This window comes from Diospyros lotus, chromosome 4, assembly GCF_014633365.1.
Source record: "Diospyros lotus cultivar Yz01 chromosome 4, ASM1463336v1, whole genome shotgun sequence".
Classification (NCBI taxonomy): domain Eukaryota; kingdom Viridiplantae; phylum Streptophyta; class Magnoliopsida; order Ericales; family Ebenaceae; genus Diospyros; species Diospyros lotus.
In genome coordinates, this window is record NC_068341.1 from 2007350 (window position 1) to 2026683 (window position 19334).

Below are 19334 nucleotides of genomic sequence, written 5' to 3' on the forward strand. Positions count from 1 at the left end.
GTCTCAGCTTTGATTGCTGTCAGTAAGTACTGTCAATTTATAAATATATAATAATTATTAAATTGACAGCATGACACCGTACTGCCAATTTAAAAATTATTTTTTTACCAAAATTAAATAAATTATAAGGAGTAGATGGCTGAAAATTTAAAAATGGGTAGAGACATGAAAAGTCGAACTTTTAAAACATCTTAATAGATATCTTTGTTATAAAAAAGTGAAATTATTAAATATATTTTTACCCGTGCTAGTGAACAGATTTAATAATGTCACTTACCCTTTTTCTTTCTCTAACGATAAAGCCATCTCTCTCTTTCTCCATTAATAAGTGTTTTGGAGCCATTTGTTTGAGAGATTTGGGGCGAGGGTTTGGTTGTGGAGCTAGTCGAGAACATTATACTAGGCGACAAGGAAATGGTGCTCAAGGGCGAGGCGATAAATAATGGAGAGGACAAGGGTAGGGGTTTGGGTAGCTACGGGAACGAAACTGCTTAATGGGTTATGACTTTCTAGTATTGGAAAAGAAATATTAAAAGAAAAGTAAAGAGGATATCTCTAAATTATTTTGTGTATAATTTGTACACAATATTAAATTAAGATTTCATACATTTCATATACAATTTTGAAAATATTTTGAGGCAACATTTCGGTGTTTTTGAATCATTTCATGTATCAAAAATGCTAAGAAATACTAAAAACACTTTTTTGGGCCCTTTCTACAACATCGAAAGCATGTTTCTATCAACGAAAATGTTAGAGATGAAAAAAAAATTGTCTTAGACTCAAAATATTTATATTTATTGTTTGTATTATTTTTGATTAATTTTTAAAATTTATTATTTATTTTTTAACTAACAAGTCATGCTTTGTAGATGATAAAACTTATGTACATATTTATTTGAATTATTATATTATTTATATTTTATTTTTTAATTGAATAATTATTTTTTATAATTTTATATATTAAAAATTATATGTACAAAAAACGCTAGAACTCTCTGAGATTGGAAATAGAAGTTGTATTATAGCTAGGTGACAAATGTTTTCTTATCGAGAAAACAAAAATATCTACCAGCACGCCAGACTTGATAATATCTAATGGTCCGGCCCATTCAGGAACAAACGGGCTTATTAGATCCATAGGCCGTGGCCCGAATCGGCCCCAATCTACAGCCAAGTTCTCTGGGCCCACGCCAGCTCACCCAGATCGTTCTAGTTTCCGGATATGAATAGGACGAGAGAGAGAGAGGCTGCGTGTTTTGCATCTGCTTCGATCAGGAGCAATGGAGAAAACGGCCGTGGTGACGTCGTTGCAGGCCGTGAAGCAGAAGTCCGGCAAGACGCACGGCCAGATAGCGGCGGAGACGGGCCTCACAAACGTCTACGTGGCGCAGCTATTGCGGCGCCAAGCACAGCTCAAGCCGGAGACTGCCCCAAAGCTCAAGTTGGCCCTGCCCGAGCTTCCCGATCATCTGCTCCAAGAGATGATGCTACCCCCCATGAGGTCCTACGACCCCAATTTGATCCAAGAACCCTCTGTTTACAGGTTCCTTGTTCTGTTCTCATCAATTAATTCTCCATCTTTGTGGTTTTGTTTAATTCGTCCTTCTTGGTTGTTTGAATGGAAAGGGGTTTGGAAAAGCAACTCTTCTATCAGTTTAATCACCGTACAAGATAAAATTCCTTAGATATGCTTATCTGTTGGTTAGAAATTGTTTTTTTTTTTCCACTGTTGTGGATATGCTATCTTTAATTGACAAATTGTTATGCTTTATGAATATGATCCTGTTGTCAAACATCTAGAATGGTCTAAATGTGCTATTCTTGGAGACTGCTGGGAAACTAGTTATCATTTGATTCGAAATCAAAGAAGAAATTCCGTGATGATTGGTGCTTATTATCCTTACTGGGTGTTCTGTTGATTGCCGTTCTTATTGGAATATGTGTGTAAATATGGTGTTCATAAATGACATATCTTGAGGTTTGGAACGTGTGAAAAGTGTGGAGAAGTTTAATGTAAATACTGATTCATGAGTGCTACCAAGTGCTTGTCTTATATTTACTGATTGGTTTGTTTATAGACTGAATGAAGCCGTAATGCATTTTGGTGAGAGCATCAAGGAAATTATTAATGAGGAATTTGGAGACGGCATGTAAGTTTCTATTTCCACTCATTTTCTTAGCTTTTGGTTTTCTATTCCATGTGCCATTTCAAGACCTTTAATTAGATTTCTTGTGTAGAAAACTGTGTAATGCTTGTTTTAATGCTTTATGTTATTTTTCCTGTCATTCATTTGGGAATTAGTCGATTTGTTTGCATTGCACTCGGTTGCTTGGTAACTATAGGCATCTTCACAGGACTTAGAATTACTAATCTTATACTATAAAAGGCTGAGTGAAAGGTGGCCCCAACATATTTTACCTACCTAAGTGGCTAGTACACATATGTAGAGGAGCTATGAACATGTTCGATGATGACACTTCTTAAACATTTGTGGATACTTCCTTTTTAACACGTCTTTGTAAATGGCTGAAGCATTTAATGCTATGAGGTGAATGAGGCTCTCTAAGCCAACTTCGCTGTATTTCACAAGGGGAGACAAGTGAAAGGTATCTTGAGGCTTCGTCACTTTGAAACATTTCAAAATATCACAGAAATTCTGCTCTCTAGAAATTTGGAAGGCCCCAGGACCGCCCTTAGTTGCCCTATAGGCTATAACCCCCGGCCCCTATGCCAAAGCAGTTGAGTGCAAGGAGGTCAGAGCAGAGCTGCAGAGGAGCTTCCCAGGTCACAAGCTAGTTAGGAGAAGCAATTGACGTGATGTTTACCGTTGAGAAAAAAAACCATATAGTGATTTTGAATTCTAATCTATTCTTTGCACTACCAAGTGTAGCTTTCCATGATAACGCAGTAGCAATTAGCACTTATTCTGATCTGTTCTTGCCAATTGGTCCTCTTCACCAATATAATCCACTTTCTGTATCCAATTCCAATGGCTTGATTTTGTATTACAGGTGATGTTGGGGTAACAAATATCGCATTTTTAGCTCTAAATATGTTTAGGGTTTATGTTGCTATTTGCTAATGGACAAAGATCAGTAACTAATAGTGAGGTTGACTTGAAGAGAGTTTCGAAACTTTCGAATCCTGATTTCTTAAAGAATCTTGTTGTGGTTGTTGGGAAAATCGGGCAATTTTCCCCAAAATCAAAAGCACCAAAATAATACCCGATAAAAACTATTGAATATAAACATAAACAGAACACCAGAAAATTAACGAGGTTCGACCAATATGGCCTACGTCCTCGAACACCACCAAATCTTCTCTAATATCAAAGAGAGAAAATACAAAGTGTGTAAGAGAAATACACACTCAAATGAGGGGGTACAAATGCAATAAATGCAAACTTGTTAGGATACATTTAACAAAGGGGAAGGGGGCATTAAATAAGGTGAAGGAGGATCTCCCTCCCACTGCCCAACCGATGTGGGATATGGGAGGAAGCCATAAAAAGTCTACAAATCTCCACCTTGGCGAATCTCTCAAATTCCAAAAAACCTCAACAATCTCTTCAAAGAATCAATAATCAGTAGGTGTCTTCAAATGCGCTATGAAGCGCCAACTTCAAATACTAAGGATATAAATCAAGTCCAAACAATGTTGAAACTTGACTGCTGTCACAACCTTAGTCATCATATCAGCAGGATTTTCAGCAGTTGGGATCTTCTGAATCTGTATCTCTCATTCTTCTAGAATTTCCCGTACAAAATGATATCTTACGTCGATGTGCTTCGTCCTTGCATGATAAACTTGGTTCTTTGCTAAATGAATAGCACTCTGACTGTCACAATGTACCTTGATGTACTTTTGACCAATTCCCAATTCATCAAGCAACCCATAAAGCCAAATAGCCTCCTTCATAGCCTCTGTAACTGCCATGTACTCTGCTTCTGTGGTAGACAGAGCAACTGTAGACTGTAAGGTAGACTTCCAACTGACCGGTGCCTTTGCTAATGTGAACACATAACCAGTCGTAGATCGACGTTTATCCATATCACCAGCATAGTCGGAATCACAATAACCAACTATGCAATTATCCATTTTCTCATCCTGCTCAAATACTAAGCCAACATCTACGGTGTTCAGAATATACCGTAGAATCCATTTCACAGCTTGCCAATGTTCCTTTCCAGGATCATGCATATACCTGCTCACAACTCCAACTGCCTGTGAAATATCGGGCCTTGTACACACCATAGCATACATCAAGCTACCAACAACTTTTGCATACGGAACCTTTGACATATACTCTTGTTCCGCAACACTCTTCGGAGATAAAGATGTACTTAGTTTGAAATGAGGAGCTAACGGGGTACTCACAGGTTTTGACTTTTCATTCGTGCCGAAACGTTGTAGTACTTTCTTCAGATATGTTCTCTGAGTCAAACAAAGCCTTCCTCTTTTCCTGTCTCTGATTATCTCCATGCCAAGAATCTTCTTGGCTTCACCTAAATCTTTCATTTCGAACTCCTTATTCAACTGAGTCTTCAGTTTTTCAATTTCTCCACTATTCATTGAAGCTATCAGCATATCATCAACATATAAGATAAGATAAATAAAAGATCCATCTTGTAGCTTACGCAAATACACACAGTGATCATATTTGCTTTTTGTGTACCTCTGCCCCAACATAAACTTGTCAAATCGCTTGTACCACTGTCTCGGAGATTGCTTCAATCCGTACAACGATTTGTTTAGTTTGCAAACCCAATTTTCTTTATCAGCAACTCTGAATCCTTCTGGCTGAGTCATATAGATTTCCTCTTCCAAGTCACCGTGTAGAAACGCAGTTTTCACATCCATCTGAACTAGTTCCAAATTCAATTGCGCTACCAAGGCCAACAAAATTCTAATGGAAGAATGTTTCACAACTGGAGAAAACACTTCATTATAATCAATACCTTCCGTCTGAGCGTAGCCTTTAGCCACCAACCTTGCCTTGTAGCGAACATCATTCTTGTCAGGAAATCCATCTTTCTTTGCATATACCCATTTGCATCCAATTGCCTTCTTTCCCTTCGGTAAGCTGGCTAGCCTCCATGTCTCATTCTTCTTAAGGGACTGCATTTCTTCATTCATAGCTTTCCTCCACTTTTCATTTTCTGAACTTTGGACAGCTTCATTGTAAGTGGCAGGAACTTCATCATTTACAATTGGAGATGCATAGGCCACCAAATCGACAAATCGAGTAGGCTTTCGAATCTCTCGTCGTGGCCTTCTTGTTGCTATTGATTCTTGTTGCTGTGGAGGTTCTTGGGTTGGAACCTCTTCTTCATCTGACGACTCCTCTGCCACAGGAGTGTCTCCACCTGATTTGATACTTATTGCTGGGTCAATTCTTCTTTCAAACTCCACCTGTTTTGGAGTATTCTCCACCTGTTGTGGAGCATCATCAAACTGTTGCACAACTTCATTTGTTACTTTTTCCAACATGGCAAATTCATCAAAAGTAACATCCCTACTAAAGATTATCTTCTTCGATTCCGGACACCAGAGTCGATAGCCCTTTATTCCAGAAGTGATCCCCATGAACAAAGCTTTCTTTGCTCTTGGATCCAACTTGGATTCCTTAACATGATAGTATACAGTGGAACCAAAAACATGTAAGGAATTATAATCATTAGCAGGTTTTCCAGACCATACCTCGAAAGGTGTTTTTCCACAAATAGCAGTTGATGGCAATCGATTAATGAGATGACTCGCATAAGTCACAGCCTCAGCCCAAAATTGTCTGCCCAACCCAGCATTGGACAACATACACCGAACTTTCTCCAGCAACGTTCGGTTCATGCGTTCTGCCACCCCATTCTGCTGTGGTGTATCTCTAACTGTAAAGTGTCGAACAATACCTTCATCTTGACAGACCTTATCAAATGGATCATTTCTATACTCACCACCATTATCTGTTCTGAGTCGTTTGATCCTTCTGCCAGTCTGAGTTTCCACCATATTTTTCCATTTAAGGAAACATCCCAACACTTCATCCTTTTTCTTCAAAGAATACACCCATACTCTTCGGGAATAATCATCAACAAAGGTTACATAGTAGTGTTTACCTCCCATAGATGCTGTCTTGGATGGTCCCCACACATCTGAGTGAACATAATCCAGAATACCCTTAGTATCATGGATTGCAGTGCCAAACTTCACTCTCGTCTGCTTCCCTTTGATACAGTGCTCACAGAAGTTTAATTTGCAGGTCTTGACGCCTTCCAATAATTCTTGCTTGGCTAAAATTCGCAAAGATTTTTCACCTGCATGTCCCAAACGCATATGCCACAGTTTGGTTACTTCTGTATCCCTGTCATCATCTGAAGCTATTGCTGCTGTTGTCCCAATAGCTGCATTACCCTGATAGTAATACAAGTTATTCTTCTTTCGTATACCTTTCAATATTACAAGTGCGCCAGAGAACACTTTCATAACTCCATTTTCTGCAGTTACCTTCAATCCCTTGGACTCCAATGTTCCCACAGAAATGAGATTCTTTGTCAAACTCGGCACATATCTTACATCTGTCAGTATTCTGGTTGATTCATCATGATTCCTCAAATGGATTGTGCCAACTCCGTTTGTTTCACAAGGTGTGTTGTTTGCTGTGTAAACAACTCCTCCATCAAGTTCTTGAAAGTCAAAGAACCAATTCCGATTAGGACACATATGGTGGCTGCAACCCGAATCCAAAAGCCAAGCTCCAGAATAGCTTGTTGAAGACGTAAGAACTAATGAAAGGTCTGAATCTTCATCATTAACTTCAGCAATATTTGAGACGGCTTTCCCTTTGTCAGATTTGCCCTTAGCTTTTAACTTTGGGCAGTCCTTCTTCCAGTGGCCTTTCTCCCGACAAAAGGCACATTCATCTTTGTTCGGTCTGGGTTTCGAACTGGACCTCCCTCTCCTTCCTTTCTTTTGGCTTTGCAAACGGCCTCTTACAATCAATGCTTCTGCTGCGTCATGCGTTGTTTCCTTTTTATCTTTCTTTCTCAACTCATAACTATACAAAGCAGCACAAACTTCACTAAGAGATACCTGAACCTTCCCGTGAAGTAGAGTCGTCTCAAGAAATTCAAACTCCTCGGGAAGGGATCCCAACAGCATCAAAGCCAAATCCTCATCTTTGAACGTTTCATCTAAATTTATCAAATCAGCTACCAACTGATTAAAGGTAGTGATATGATCATTTATTGTGGTACCAGGAACATAAGTAAAGCGGAACAATCTTTTTTTCATGTAGAGCTTATTCTGACCGCTTTTCTTCAAAAATTTCTCCTCCAATGCCTTCCATAGTATACCGGCAGAATTTTCCTTCGAGAATGCATACTTCTGCTCTCTGGACAGGCATGATCGAATTGTACCACACGCCAATCGATTGATGGTCTTCCAATCTTTTTCTTCAACATCTTCTGGTTTCTTTTCTTCAATGGCGATGTCTAGACCTTGCTGGAAAAGAGCGTCTAGAACCTCGCATTGCCACATGCCGAAATGACCCGAGCCATCAAACACCTCCACTGCAATTCTTGTATTCGCCAGATTCCTCGCCCAAGTGGACGAAGAAGAAACTCCCGATGTGGATTGTTCTGAATTCTTTTCGCCTGCCATCTCTGCCATCTTCTATATTCAATAGTTATCAAAGCGGAAACAATCCAAGAAAATCTTTTCTGATGTGGAAGATCAGACACAACTGCAACCACAGAGCATACTAAGAAAAACTTGGCCAAAAAAAGGAATCTTTTCTGATGTGGAAGATCAGACTCAACTGCAACCACAGAGCATACTAAGAACCTTGGGCTCTGATACCAATTGTTGGGAAAATCGGGCAATTTTCCCCCAAATCAAAAGCACCAAAATAATACCCGATAAAAACTATTGAATATAAACATAAACAGAACACCAGAAAATTAACGAGGTTCGACCAATATGGCCTACGTCCTCGAACACCACCAAATCTTCTCTAATATCAAAGAGAGAAAATACAAAGTGTGTAAGAGAAATACACACTCAAATGAGGAGGTACAAATGCAATAAATGCAAACTTGTTAGGATACATTTAACAAAGGGGAATGGGGCATTAAATAAGGTGAAGGAGGATCTCCCTCCCACTGCCCAACCGATGTGGGATATGGGAGGAAGCCATAAAAAGTCTACAGTGGTAGCCTGTGTGTTTTGGATCTGTCATATTTTACAAATTAGAGGGGGACGGCCGGCTACATTTGGATGACTTTGCAACAACTTTAACATTTTATTTTTGTGCTTGGTTATAACAATTTCGCTTTGTATTCATAGATTTCTAACATAATTGGACTTATTATTATGTCTGGATGTTTAGCATGTCAGCTATAGATTTCTATTGCTCGGTTGACAAAGTTAAAGGAGTGGATGGGAAGGACCGCGTGGTTGTAACTTTTGATGGCAAATACCTGCCCTACACTGAACAGGTTAGTTGCTTGTGCTGCTACTCTTTCATTACATACGCTCCAGTTTTGTATATTCTTTCTCGTTTTACTTCGAGTTTCTTGCTAGCCAAACAACCTCATGATTTTCAATGACGATGACACACCTGCCAACCCAGCGCCACCCCCCCCCCCCCCCCGGGGGGGCGTCTTTCTTTGACTTTGATCTTCAATCTTTGTGATGACTTGGATGTCCCTCTCTCTTCCCCTCTTCTGTTGCAGAAATCTGAAGATATGGTCTCAAGATCTCAAGGAAATTAAAGATGATATGGCTCTTCAGCTGGTAAAGGAAGTTTCTTCGTCACTCATAGCTTTAAACTTGCATTGTCCGTCCTCTATGGCCCTTAAAATAGTGTTCATCATTGAGCTGTTTGTATCTGCACTTGCAAGAACATATGAACTTCACGCGTGTATGTGTGCTTGTGATGGGTACTCAAATAACTCGTAGTAAATCATGCTTTGCACTCACTCACAGCAATCTTGCAAAGGTCGTAGGGTTTAGGGTCGCTAATTCTATTTCTTTAGTCTCTTGGAAATTTGATTTGTACCACCTACTTAACTCATGAGCATTCATTTTTTTAATGGGTTCATATGGTAAAGGGATAAATTCATATTTTTGTCTTTGTATTTTTATTTATTTTTTTATAGTCACTCAATTTTTTTACTATTTCGATTATATTCCTAGACAATATATTTTCAAAAAATTTAACCTTATATATATAATTTTTTTCATGTGATAATTTAATTTTTTTATTATTTTGATTACACTATTGGATCATGCATTTCTGAGTCAATTACATATCTCAAAAATATAATTGAAACAATGAAAATGCAATTGGACCCTGCATTGGCGATATGTGCAATTGATTAAAAAATGTATGGTCTAATGGTGTAATCGGAATAATAAAAAGTTTAGATTATTATACGAAAAAAAAAAATTAAAAAATAAGGGTTAAATTACTCGAAAATGTATTGTTCATAAATGTAATTGAAATAGTGAAAAGTTTAAATGATCATTTAAAAAAAATGTAAAAATACAATAGTTAAATAATGGGTTTGATTTACCTTAAAGAATTATGACTCCAAGTGAAATGTGGAGATTTTAATGCTATATGAGATTGTCAAGTGTATTGAAAGGCGAAAATGTACTATTTTTCTAATTTACATGTTCTTAATGTAGAGTTAGAAAGAGTCATAGAGGGGCTTACAGATTGGGGGCAAAAAGACAAAATTGCCTCCGTTTACTTTGTAAATTTGCAAAGTGACCCACTGCCCCCGCCCCTGCTCTCTCTTCTCCCATCCTATGGCCACCGTCCTCGCCTCTCTACCATCACTATCTCCCCTTGTCGACAGTCGATATAACGACTATCGGGAAAAAGGTGATAGCAACAAGATGGCGATGGCAGCAATGCGACAAAGACAAGACGAGACGAGACGGGGCGGTGATCATGGGAAGGGAGAGTAGGGGCAGGGCAATCCATAGGAGGAGAGAGAAAAGAGCAGGGCGTGGGGGCAAAATTATCTTTTTGCCCCCATTCGGTAAACCCGTTGATTATCATCCCGGGCTCTCAAGACTTTTCCCTTAGTGTAATATTTAATTGAATGAGCATTTTATTCTTTTTTTATCTCAACAAATAATATGAAATAATAATATACGGTTAATATTAAATTCTTTCTAAAAATCAGAGAAGTGATAAACATTTTAGTTAAATCAAAATAATTAAATTGAATCAATTAAAATTGTTAATTTTATTTGGTACAATTTGTAGGTTGATTCAGTTTTTAAATTTGACAATTTCATTTATTTTAATTTTTATAATAAAAAATTTAAAATAACAGAATTGATTAAATTATAAAAAATGATGTTATTTTTTTATTATTTTGTTCAATTTGAACATTTATTTGATATGTTGGATTCTATTTTTAACATAAATTATGTTCAACGAAATCGATATACTTAAGAACTATATTGTATGGAAACACTTTATAGGAGTTATTTTTTTGTTTCTGAAACGTTTTCTATTCCTGTTTCATATCATATTTATGTTTATTTTTTTAAAAAAATATTCATTTTCACGTTTTCATTTTCTATCGAAAACATTTTTCATTTCTATTTTCCTTGTAACATAGCTTAAGAATATTTGAGTAATATACTTATAATGTTGGGCTTTCATTTCAATCCACGTCAAAATCAAATATTAGCTTGAATGATTTACTTACCAAAAAAAAACACTGGATTTCCAATTTTTCTCCTGAAATACCACAAATACCCATTCTATCCCACGGAAACCCTCCGTTCCCTCAGGCTTCCCAGCTATATATATGTCCTTCTATGAACACAAGAATGCAACTTCGCCGCCGCCGGGTTTTTCGTTTCTGGCCGTCTCTTATCTGATCGCCGGGTTCTTCCCTGAGGTCGTGAAGAAGATGATGATGTAGTGCGCATGATGTTTCAAAACTTGATGGTAAGACATTTCCGTGAGGCCGTGAAAATGAAGCTTGTAAGTTTGCATTTAGCTGCTCTTCTTCACCATGATTCTTGTGTTTCTTGGACACTGCAATGCAAATGATTTTCATTGATTTCCTCTTCACAGGCTTCCCTGAAGTTATTTGAGGCCTCTCCCTGCTTCCAATGTCTTGTTCGGAACAAATTTATGGGTAAGATTTGCAGATTTAAATTCTTACCCAAAAATGGTGGAGTAGGGCTCCTGGCTGTAACACTCTAATTTTGTTTGGTTTTCTTTTGTTGTTGTTGTTATCATGAATTACTTTACAAACTGTTAATTTTGAAGGACCTAGTCCATCTTGGCAAAGCTTAAGAGCTTGTGATAAGCAATGCTAAGCTTTGAATGCTAATGGACTCAGATTAATTGTCTCTCCTCCCTGTTCTGGGCTTCTTGTACTTGTACACTGTGGATCTGCAGATCATAGGAGAGGGATCATGAAAATGGTCGTCTCTATCTCATAAAAATTTGTTTGGCCTTGTTTGTAACATTTTATCTTGTAACTCATGATATGAGACACATATCAACACTGCTTGTCAGATTTCCCATTCTCTCTTTTCTCCCATTTTTCTATGGCTTTTTACAAGACCATTTTGGTAGGATTATAAATATGCTAATTGGATCGTATTGACCCAATCGGGCCTGGCCCGATAGAGGCCCAAAACCTCCACCGGTCTTCCGGCCCAATCTTGGCCCAACTTCAACTTGCAACGACCATCATCACCATTGTGTATTGGCACTCCCGCGCCCACTATGGATCCCATTCGCATTTAATGCAAGTTCCATCTGCATTTATTGTCGGTCCCGTCGACACCACTCCTCCATTAGGGAGCCTCACCAGCGCCGGATATCATTGTCCCATCACCTTGCGACACTCGAGACAAGCATGCATACAGGGGGACTCTCCCCTTCTTTATTCTATATAAACCAGCCTGATCACAGACCAATGTATGTTCTTTTCAGTTGATCGACACCCTGCCAACTTAATCCCTTACTCATTTCACCATCAGAGTATTTTACGGGTGCTACCACCTCCCATTTCAATCATTAGAACTAGCTTCGACATCCTGGAATCTCCCATTTGGCAACCCTTTGAGCTAGAAGGAACATTTGGCGCCCATCGTGGGACCTGATAAAACTTACTTATCCCATAATCTCACCAAACCCTTTCAAACCAATCCCACCACCTTCCCATGGTGCGAACCAGAAGCATTCCTAACCAAGAACCAAATGCCAACAACCACCAACCAGAGAATCCAACCATCATGGAGGTCCTCTTTCGAACCGTCCAACAACTCCAAAACCAGGTTGTTGAGTTAACCCAAAATTCGCAGCGTGACCAAGGCAACGAGCAGGTCAATGACGACACAGAAGGTAGTTGCCGCCAACAACACCAAGCTACCCACACTCCCATTCTTTCACTTTCCACATCCCTATGTGCTCTGGGCCACCCCTTCTCATAGTTCATTATGTATGTACCTTTGCCAGATGGCTTTCGCCTTCTCAACACTTTGGAACCATATGACGACACCTTCGACCTCCAGGAGCGCCTGACTATGTTTAATGCCACAATATTGTTAAGCGGGAGCCCAGATCCGATCATGTGTCGAGCGTTTCCCAGCACACTTAAGAAGTCAACCATGTTATGGTTCTCCTCCTTGGAACCAAACTCTATTCATCACTTCTTCAAGCTAACCACACGCTTCGTCACCCACTTTTCCACCAGTCGAACACATCATAAAACATTGATAAGTCTCATCAATCTGAGGCAAGGAGAGAACGAGTCACTCCAAGCCTTCCTGCATAGGTTCAACCAGGAGGCCATTCAGATTAAAGATCTAAACCCAACCGTTTCTCTACATGTTATTATGACCGGGCTTAAACCGAGGCCCTTCACTGACTCGCTAGCTCAAAAACCTCCAGCTAACCTAGACGACCTCGGGTTACGGGTTATATAAATATGGAAGAAGTCTCGGTCGCCCAACACGACAACCCCCAACCACAGGCTTGACCGCAGCCAACCCAACGACCAAGACCCTTTGTTGAGCATCAATGCTGTCTTGAGAGAGACTTTGGCCGAGTACGAGAAAATAAAGATCGCCATAGGAGACGCAGAGAGTCAGCCTAAGTCCTTGAGCCACGTCGATTGTGCTATGACAACTACACTCCCTTTACAACCTGACGAGATCAGATTCCTCCAAGAGGTTTACAATTCAAGGGTCATCCTACTCCCCAAGGTAAGAGCTAGGCCTAATCTTGATCCCAACTTAGACACCAGTAAGCATTGTGATTACTACAGGATGTTCGACCACACGATCGAAGAGTGCGCAGCCTTTAAGGATCAGATTGAAAGGCTAATCAGATAAGGTCACCTTCTGCGGTATGTCTACCAAAGGTGAGGACGGAGTGTCGAGCCAAGTGATGTTTGATGCCCAAGGAGAAGCTACAGCCCGCGAAACTGACCTAGGGCTAGGAAGGGTTGGGATACTCGGTCGAATCCCGCTAATCAGATAAGGGGGGTCATCAACACAATCTCCGGAGGTTTTGCGGGCAAGGGAAACTCGAACTCGACAAGGAAGCGACATCTTCGGGCAGTGATGTCGGTAAGCAATGCCAAGAAGAAGTCATAGAGGATAGCCCGGCATCCGGTGATCTCCTTCACCAACGAAGACTTGAGGAGATTGATCAAAATCTCAACGATCTTATGGTGGTCTTGGTTGTTACCGCCAATTTTTTAGTTAAAAAAGTCCTTATCGACTAGGGGAGCTCAGTGGACCTACTTTATCTGTCAACTTTCAAGAGATTGCATATTCCTGAGGAAAGCCTTAAGCCTTTCCATGGGAGCCTGGTTTGGTATCTCTAAGGAACAAGTAAACATCAAGGGCTACATTGAACTACTTACCACATTCGGCATGGTGCCTCTCTAGAAAACCATCAATGTTAGGTACCTAGTAATCGATTGTTGGACTCCATACAATGCATTCCTCAGCTGCCCTTCTTTTAATGCCCTGGGTGCAGTTGTCTCCGCCTCGCACTTGGTAATGAAGTTCCCGATATAGGCCACTGAAGTCGGGGTAGTTCATGTTGATTAGAAAGAAACTCGGCAATGCTATAACGACAGCTTGAAGCCTCGAAACCCTGAGCCTCGCAAGGAACCCAACAATAGACAAGACCTTGGTGCTGACGTTCCCAACACCAGCTCCTGAGCTCCTCGGAAGAATGTGAACATGGTCGAACTTGATCCTCGGAGTGGGCCCCTTGATAGCCGCCCCTGGCCCACGGAAGAGCTATTTGCCACAAGTTTGGGGCCTTGCCTGGAGTAAATAACTTAAGAGCAATTGGTCGAGCTCTTGCAACAAAATATCGATTTATTCGCCTGGACACTTGCAGACATGCTCGAAATCGACCCCTCGTCTGCCACAAGTTGGCATTGGACTCGTGTGCAAAGTCGGCCGAGCAAAGGAAAATGAAGTTAAGGGAAGAAAGACAGAAGGCGGTGGTTGAGGAGACAACCAAACTGTTAAAAGTCGGGTTCATCGGGGAAGTACCATACACCATGTGGCTGGCTAATGTGATGATGGTAAAAAAAAGCTTTTAGCAAATGGAGGATGTGTGTTGACTTCACAGACCTAAACAAAGCATGCCCGAAGGATTCGTACCCTTGCCAAACATTGACAGACTCATCGATACAAGTATCTGAGCTTTATGGATGTGTACTTGGGCTACAATCAAATCAGGATGCACCCGAACGATGAAGACAAGACAACCTTCATTATGGAAAATGTCAACTTTTGCTACAAGGTTATGCCCTTTGGGTTGAAAAACACCGGGGGCAACTTGTCAGCGGTTAATAAACAAGGTATTTTTTGAACAAATAGGCTGAAATATCGAGGTATATGTCAATGACATGGTTGCAAAAACCCCAGAAGACAAAAATCACTGCTCGGACCTGGCCGAGATCTTCAGGCAAATCTGGAGACACAATATGAGGCTCAATCCAAAGAAATGTGTTTTTGAGGTATAGGCGAGAAAATTCATCGGATTCATACTCACCAACCGAGACATAAAAGCCAACCCTGACAAGTGTCGCACAACCCCAACACGGTGAAAGAAGTGCAACGCCTAACCGGAAAGATTGCAGCTCTCTCTCGGTTCGTGTCTAAATCGGCGGATCAATTCTTGCTATTCTTTCAATGCCTCAAGAAGCCAGTAGAGTTTCGTTGGACAGAGTAATGTGAAGCCGCTTTCTAGGAGTTGAAACACTTTCTGGCCATCCCTTTGATCCTGACAAAATCGGAATCAGGCGAAGAGCTTCTACTCTACCTTTCAGTAACCGAGAACACACTCAGCTCCATCCTGGTCAGGGAAGAAGACAAGAAGACACAGTGGCCGATCTACTTCGTCAGCCGGGTCCTGCACGGGCCCAGGGTCCAATACTAGAAAATAGAGAAGTTGACACTTGCATTGGTGACAATAACCCAAAAACTAAGGACCTATTTCCATAGTCACCAGATCATAATTCAAACTAATCAGCCAATCTGGCAGATTCTCCAAAAGCCTGAGCTCTTTGGGAGGATGATTGCGTGGTCAGTAGAATTGTCCGAATTTGGAATTCAATACCAACCTCGAAAGCACATCAAATCTCAGATATTGTTCGACTTCTGTGTTGAGTTATCCTCTCCTACCCAAAACTCGAATAGTAACCCCTAGGTTTTTTTTGTCGACAGAGCATCCAATATGAAGGGAAGTGAGGTCGGCATCATTCTAGAGGGGATTGAAGGGATATTGATTGAGCAATCACTCAGGTTCGGTTTTAAGGCAAGCAACAATCAAGCAAAGTATGAAGCTCTTATAGCCGGACTCATCCCATTCCGACAGAGAAATTTGACGCCAAATGGGTTGAGCGGAAGACAAAATCCTAAGCAAAAACTTATTTCATGAATCACTATGTACCCTTTCGACATAGTAGCGACACAAGATTCATCCAGCTTGGGCAATCTGGCACGATAAGAAGAGGGAATACGATTGTTGTCCACCAATTAAGCAACCTTGTTGGTTGTTGGGATGGAATGGTTGGCCATAAGGAATCGACAGGAGCATCCCTCGAGATCCTGAGTACAGAAATAAACACTCCTTGGTGCCATACTATAGAAGGGCATGAGGAATAAAATCAGAAGATACAAGGCTTAAAGGAAGAAAAGATAATTGTAAGGGTTCGGTAGCCAAAGGACACGTTTCCCCTAAAAATAGCACAAAAGAATGAATTTTCTCAACAAAAGAAGGGGTTGTGCAAAAAAGAGAAAGCGGGTAGCACAAAGGAAGCAGTGGGGTACAAAGAAAATCTAGATCCTTGTGGCAAAGGTTGGATCCTTGCAGTAGTAAGGGTTGAGATGCTTGCAGCAAAGAAACCAAGAAAGATGATAGATCCTTGCGACAAAGAAGACAAGATGGAGAAGAAACTCTTGCAGGAAGAAAGCCAAGAAAGAGGAATCCTCGCGGCAAAGGCCAAAAAGGAAAGGAACCCTTGTTGTAATTAACACAGAAAGGAGAAGAAGTCCTTGCGGCATAACAGGGGAGGAAACTCTTTCAACAAAACAGAAGAAAAAGTGGGGAGATCCTTGCAGCAAAAAAGAAATCCTTGCAATAAAGGCCAAGAAAGAGAACCCTTGCAGCAAAAATCCATGCGACAAAGAAGACAAGGACATAAATCCTTGCGGCAAAGGCCAAAAAGGAGAAGAACCCTTGCAACAAAGGCCAAGAAGGGAGAAGAAATCCTTGTGGTAGAACAAGGGAGGAAAAGAGTTTTGGCAAAATAGAAGAAAATCCTTGCGGTAGAGAGGAGTTACTTGAAATTTTGTTGCGACGGAGAGATATTCTTTCCAGGGAATAGAATAATGTCACCAAGGGTAAAAGCACAAGGAATGACCAAGGTAAAAAAGCATGGAATTTATAGGAGTTCTTGTTGGAAAACTAATGGACGACGCAAAAACCATCCCGTGGGTAATAACTGGTCTCGCGACAAAGTGGGGGGCAATAATTTTGGAAAATTTTCTACTCTTCCATTTTACCTTAAGGTAAAAAAAGAAGAGTGAGGGACAATTGTTGTACTGCCTATAGAAAGATGATAAAGAAAAAGAGAGGATTTTTTAAAGTAAAAAAGGATCCTTAGAAATGACCTTGCGGCAAAGGTGGCCTTGTGGCAAAAGGGTCTTGCAGCATTGGCCTTAGTCTTGGCATAGAGGGATCATTGAAACAACATGCCTTGCGGTGATGGTGTAATTTCGATGTAAATATGCCTTGTGGCAGTTTGATGCTTGTGACGGTATGGTTGTAGTGGCTAAGTAATCCTTTTGGCAAAGAGCTTCACAAGGCCAAAGACCATCGCGACAGTGTGATGATGTTCGCTTTGGGAATTATCTTAACAAAAGCCTCGCACGGCTAAGGGGCTTATGGCCAAATAATCCTTGCAGCAGTGTGATTCTTACGGCGCAGTGGTCTTGGTCTTACGGCAAATGCCTACTCTCGGCAAGACCAAGGCTTCCTCTTAGCAACTGACATGTGTCAACACCCGATATTATCGAGATTTGTGCCCTACAAATACCCTACTATAGAACTCAGAAAGAGGGAAAAATTTTGGTAAACTCTAAACACTCAAAGCATTTCGACTGCTTCTTTGCGAATACTTGTTTCTCGTGGGTATTGATTTAAGCAACGGAGGGTCATCACGGGTGAGGATTCCCACGAGTCTTCTAACCTTATTTTTTTTAAGTATCAACAGGAGAATAGAGAATTTTCAGCAAGCCCAATTCCTTTCGGCAAGAGACTTAATCCTTGCGGCAAGCCCAATTCCTTTTAGCAATAGTCTTAACCCTTGTGGCATCATCCTTGAGGCAACATCCTTGTGGCAACCACCTTGGGGCAATAGAATCCTTGCGGCACTCACATCCTTGGGGGCAGTTTTATTCTTGTGGCAGCTTTTGTTCCTCTATACAATTATAGTAACCTCAACAGCCCATGCCTTTCTAGCGGCATATAAATTCCCTTTTGGCAGTATCATTTCGCTTGGACATTGAGCTTAGGTACCCACAATTGCTAGTTTTACATCATAAAATCTAATTGTTGTATTTTAAGGTAGTATCTGACTGTTCTCTTTTTTTATAGTTCATGGAATTGTTGGTCATTGGAGATGAAACATTAAAAGGACAACCTTTTCATGATTTTGATTAAGGGGTGATAGATCTTGGTGATAGTCAATGCTATACGTCATGTTTGCTACTTCACATTGCAGTTTGATATTCTCTACATCAGAATAACATATTTTTAGCTCTTCCAGTCCATCTTGGCAAAGCTGATAGCCATGCCATGGCAATGTTCAGCTTTGAATGCTAATGGACTAATATCAAATGTCTCTCTAACTGTTCTTTGTTTCTTAATAGTACATGGAACTATGGATCAGTGGAGATGAAACATTGTCACTTCAAAAACCATGGTCTTGGCTTGTGTGGTAATTTTTGACTCAAATTACAACTGGGTTACTAACAGTGAAGGCGTGGAAGAATTTATTTAATAACTATGTCCTACTCCATTGCTACTCTCCTTCAAACTCCTTCACATTCTCTGGTGTAGGAATCAGTGACTGAAGAAAGGCAAAATTCGGACCAACAGCAATCAACTCACACAATGGCAAAACGGTGGCTTGCAGTGATGCAATTGAATTGCAGCCGCTCTTTCCTTGTTTTGCCAAACACAAGAGGACCTTTTTACCTTCCTGGCCTTAAACCTTAAATCCTAAATTCTCTTATGTTAAAGTATCGAACTCTTAACTTTGTGTATATTCACCAAGATTTAAAGGGACTCTTTCTCTATGTCCATCCATATCGAGCTGGATAAGTAGAGAATCTTTTCAATGTGCAGGACCCATTTTGTTAATGTTTCAAAGATATAGATTGTTTTTTCTACTAGGATTGTGTTGTGTGAAGAGTTTGTAAGGGACATTGGAAAAATTTGTCTTCCAAACAGTCTTCAAGCAAAGTGACACATTATTGTGTATTTGTAGTCACAAGCAATGGTTACATATTATATTTTTCATTTTTCATGTCTAATTTTCAACTTCACCTTCATTTTTCCTTTTTAACAAACAATTGGTATAAGTTTAATAGTAGGGTCAGTAAAATTTTGGCTTAATCAAAATAATCAAATCAAATTGATTGAAATTGTTGGTCCAGTTTGATTTTTTTATAAATTTTATAATTTTAATTTAGTTCAATTTTTGTATTAAAATAATTAAACTAAATGAAATATATTTTTTATTCAAGTAAG

General features: G+C 40.1%; 1 protein-coding gene and 1 long non-coding RNA gene across 2 annotated transcripts; both read left to right on the plus strand.

Moving 5' to 3' along the window:
- Positions 1-1244: 1244 nt before the first annotated feature.
- Positions 1245-8979, plus strand: LOC127799233 (cyanate hydratase). The gene is made up of 4 exons (XM_052333068.1): positions 1245-1546; positions 2082-2153; positions 8388-8496; positions 8734-8979. Exons 1-4 carry the CDS (start codon positions 1284-1286, stop codon positions 8770-8772), a joined length of 483 nt encoding a protein of 160 aa, XP_052189028.1. The 5' UTR covers positions 1245-1283; the 3' UTR covers positions 8773-8979.
- Positions 8980-11175: 2196 nt separating this feature from the next.
- On the plus strand, positions 11176-19103 carry LOC127799234 (uncharacterized). Its single transcript, XR_008022566.1, has 2 exons — positions 11176-18519; positions 18642-19103. It is a non-coding gene; the product is annotated as an uncharacterized LOC127799234 (long non-coding RNA).
- The last annotated feature ends 231 nt before the right edge of the window (positions 19104-19334 follow it).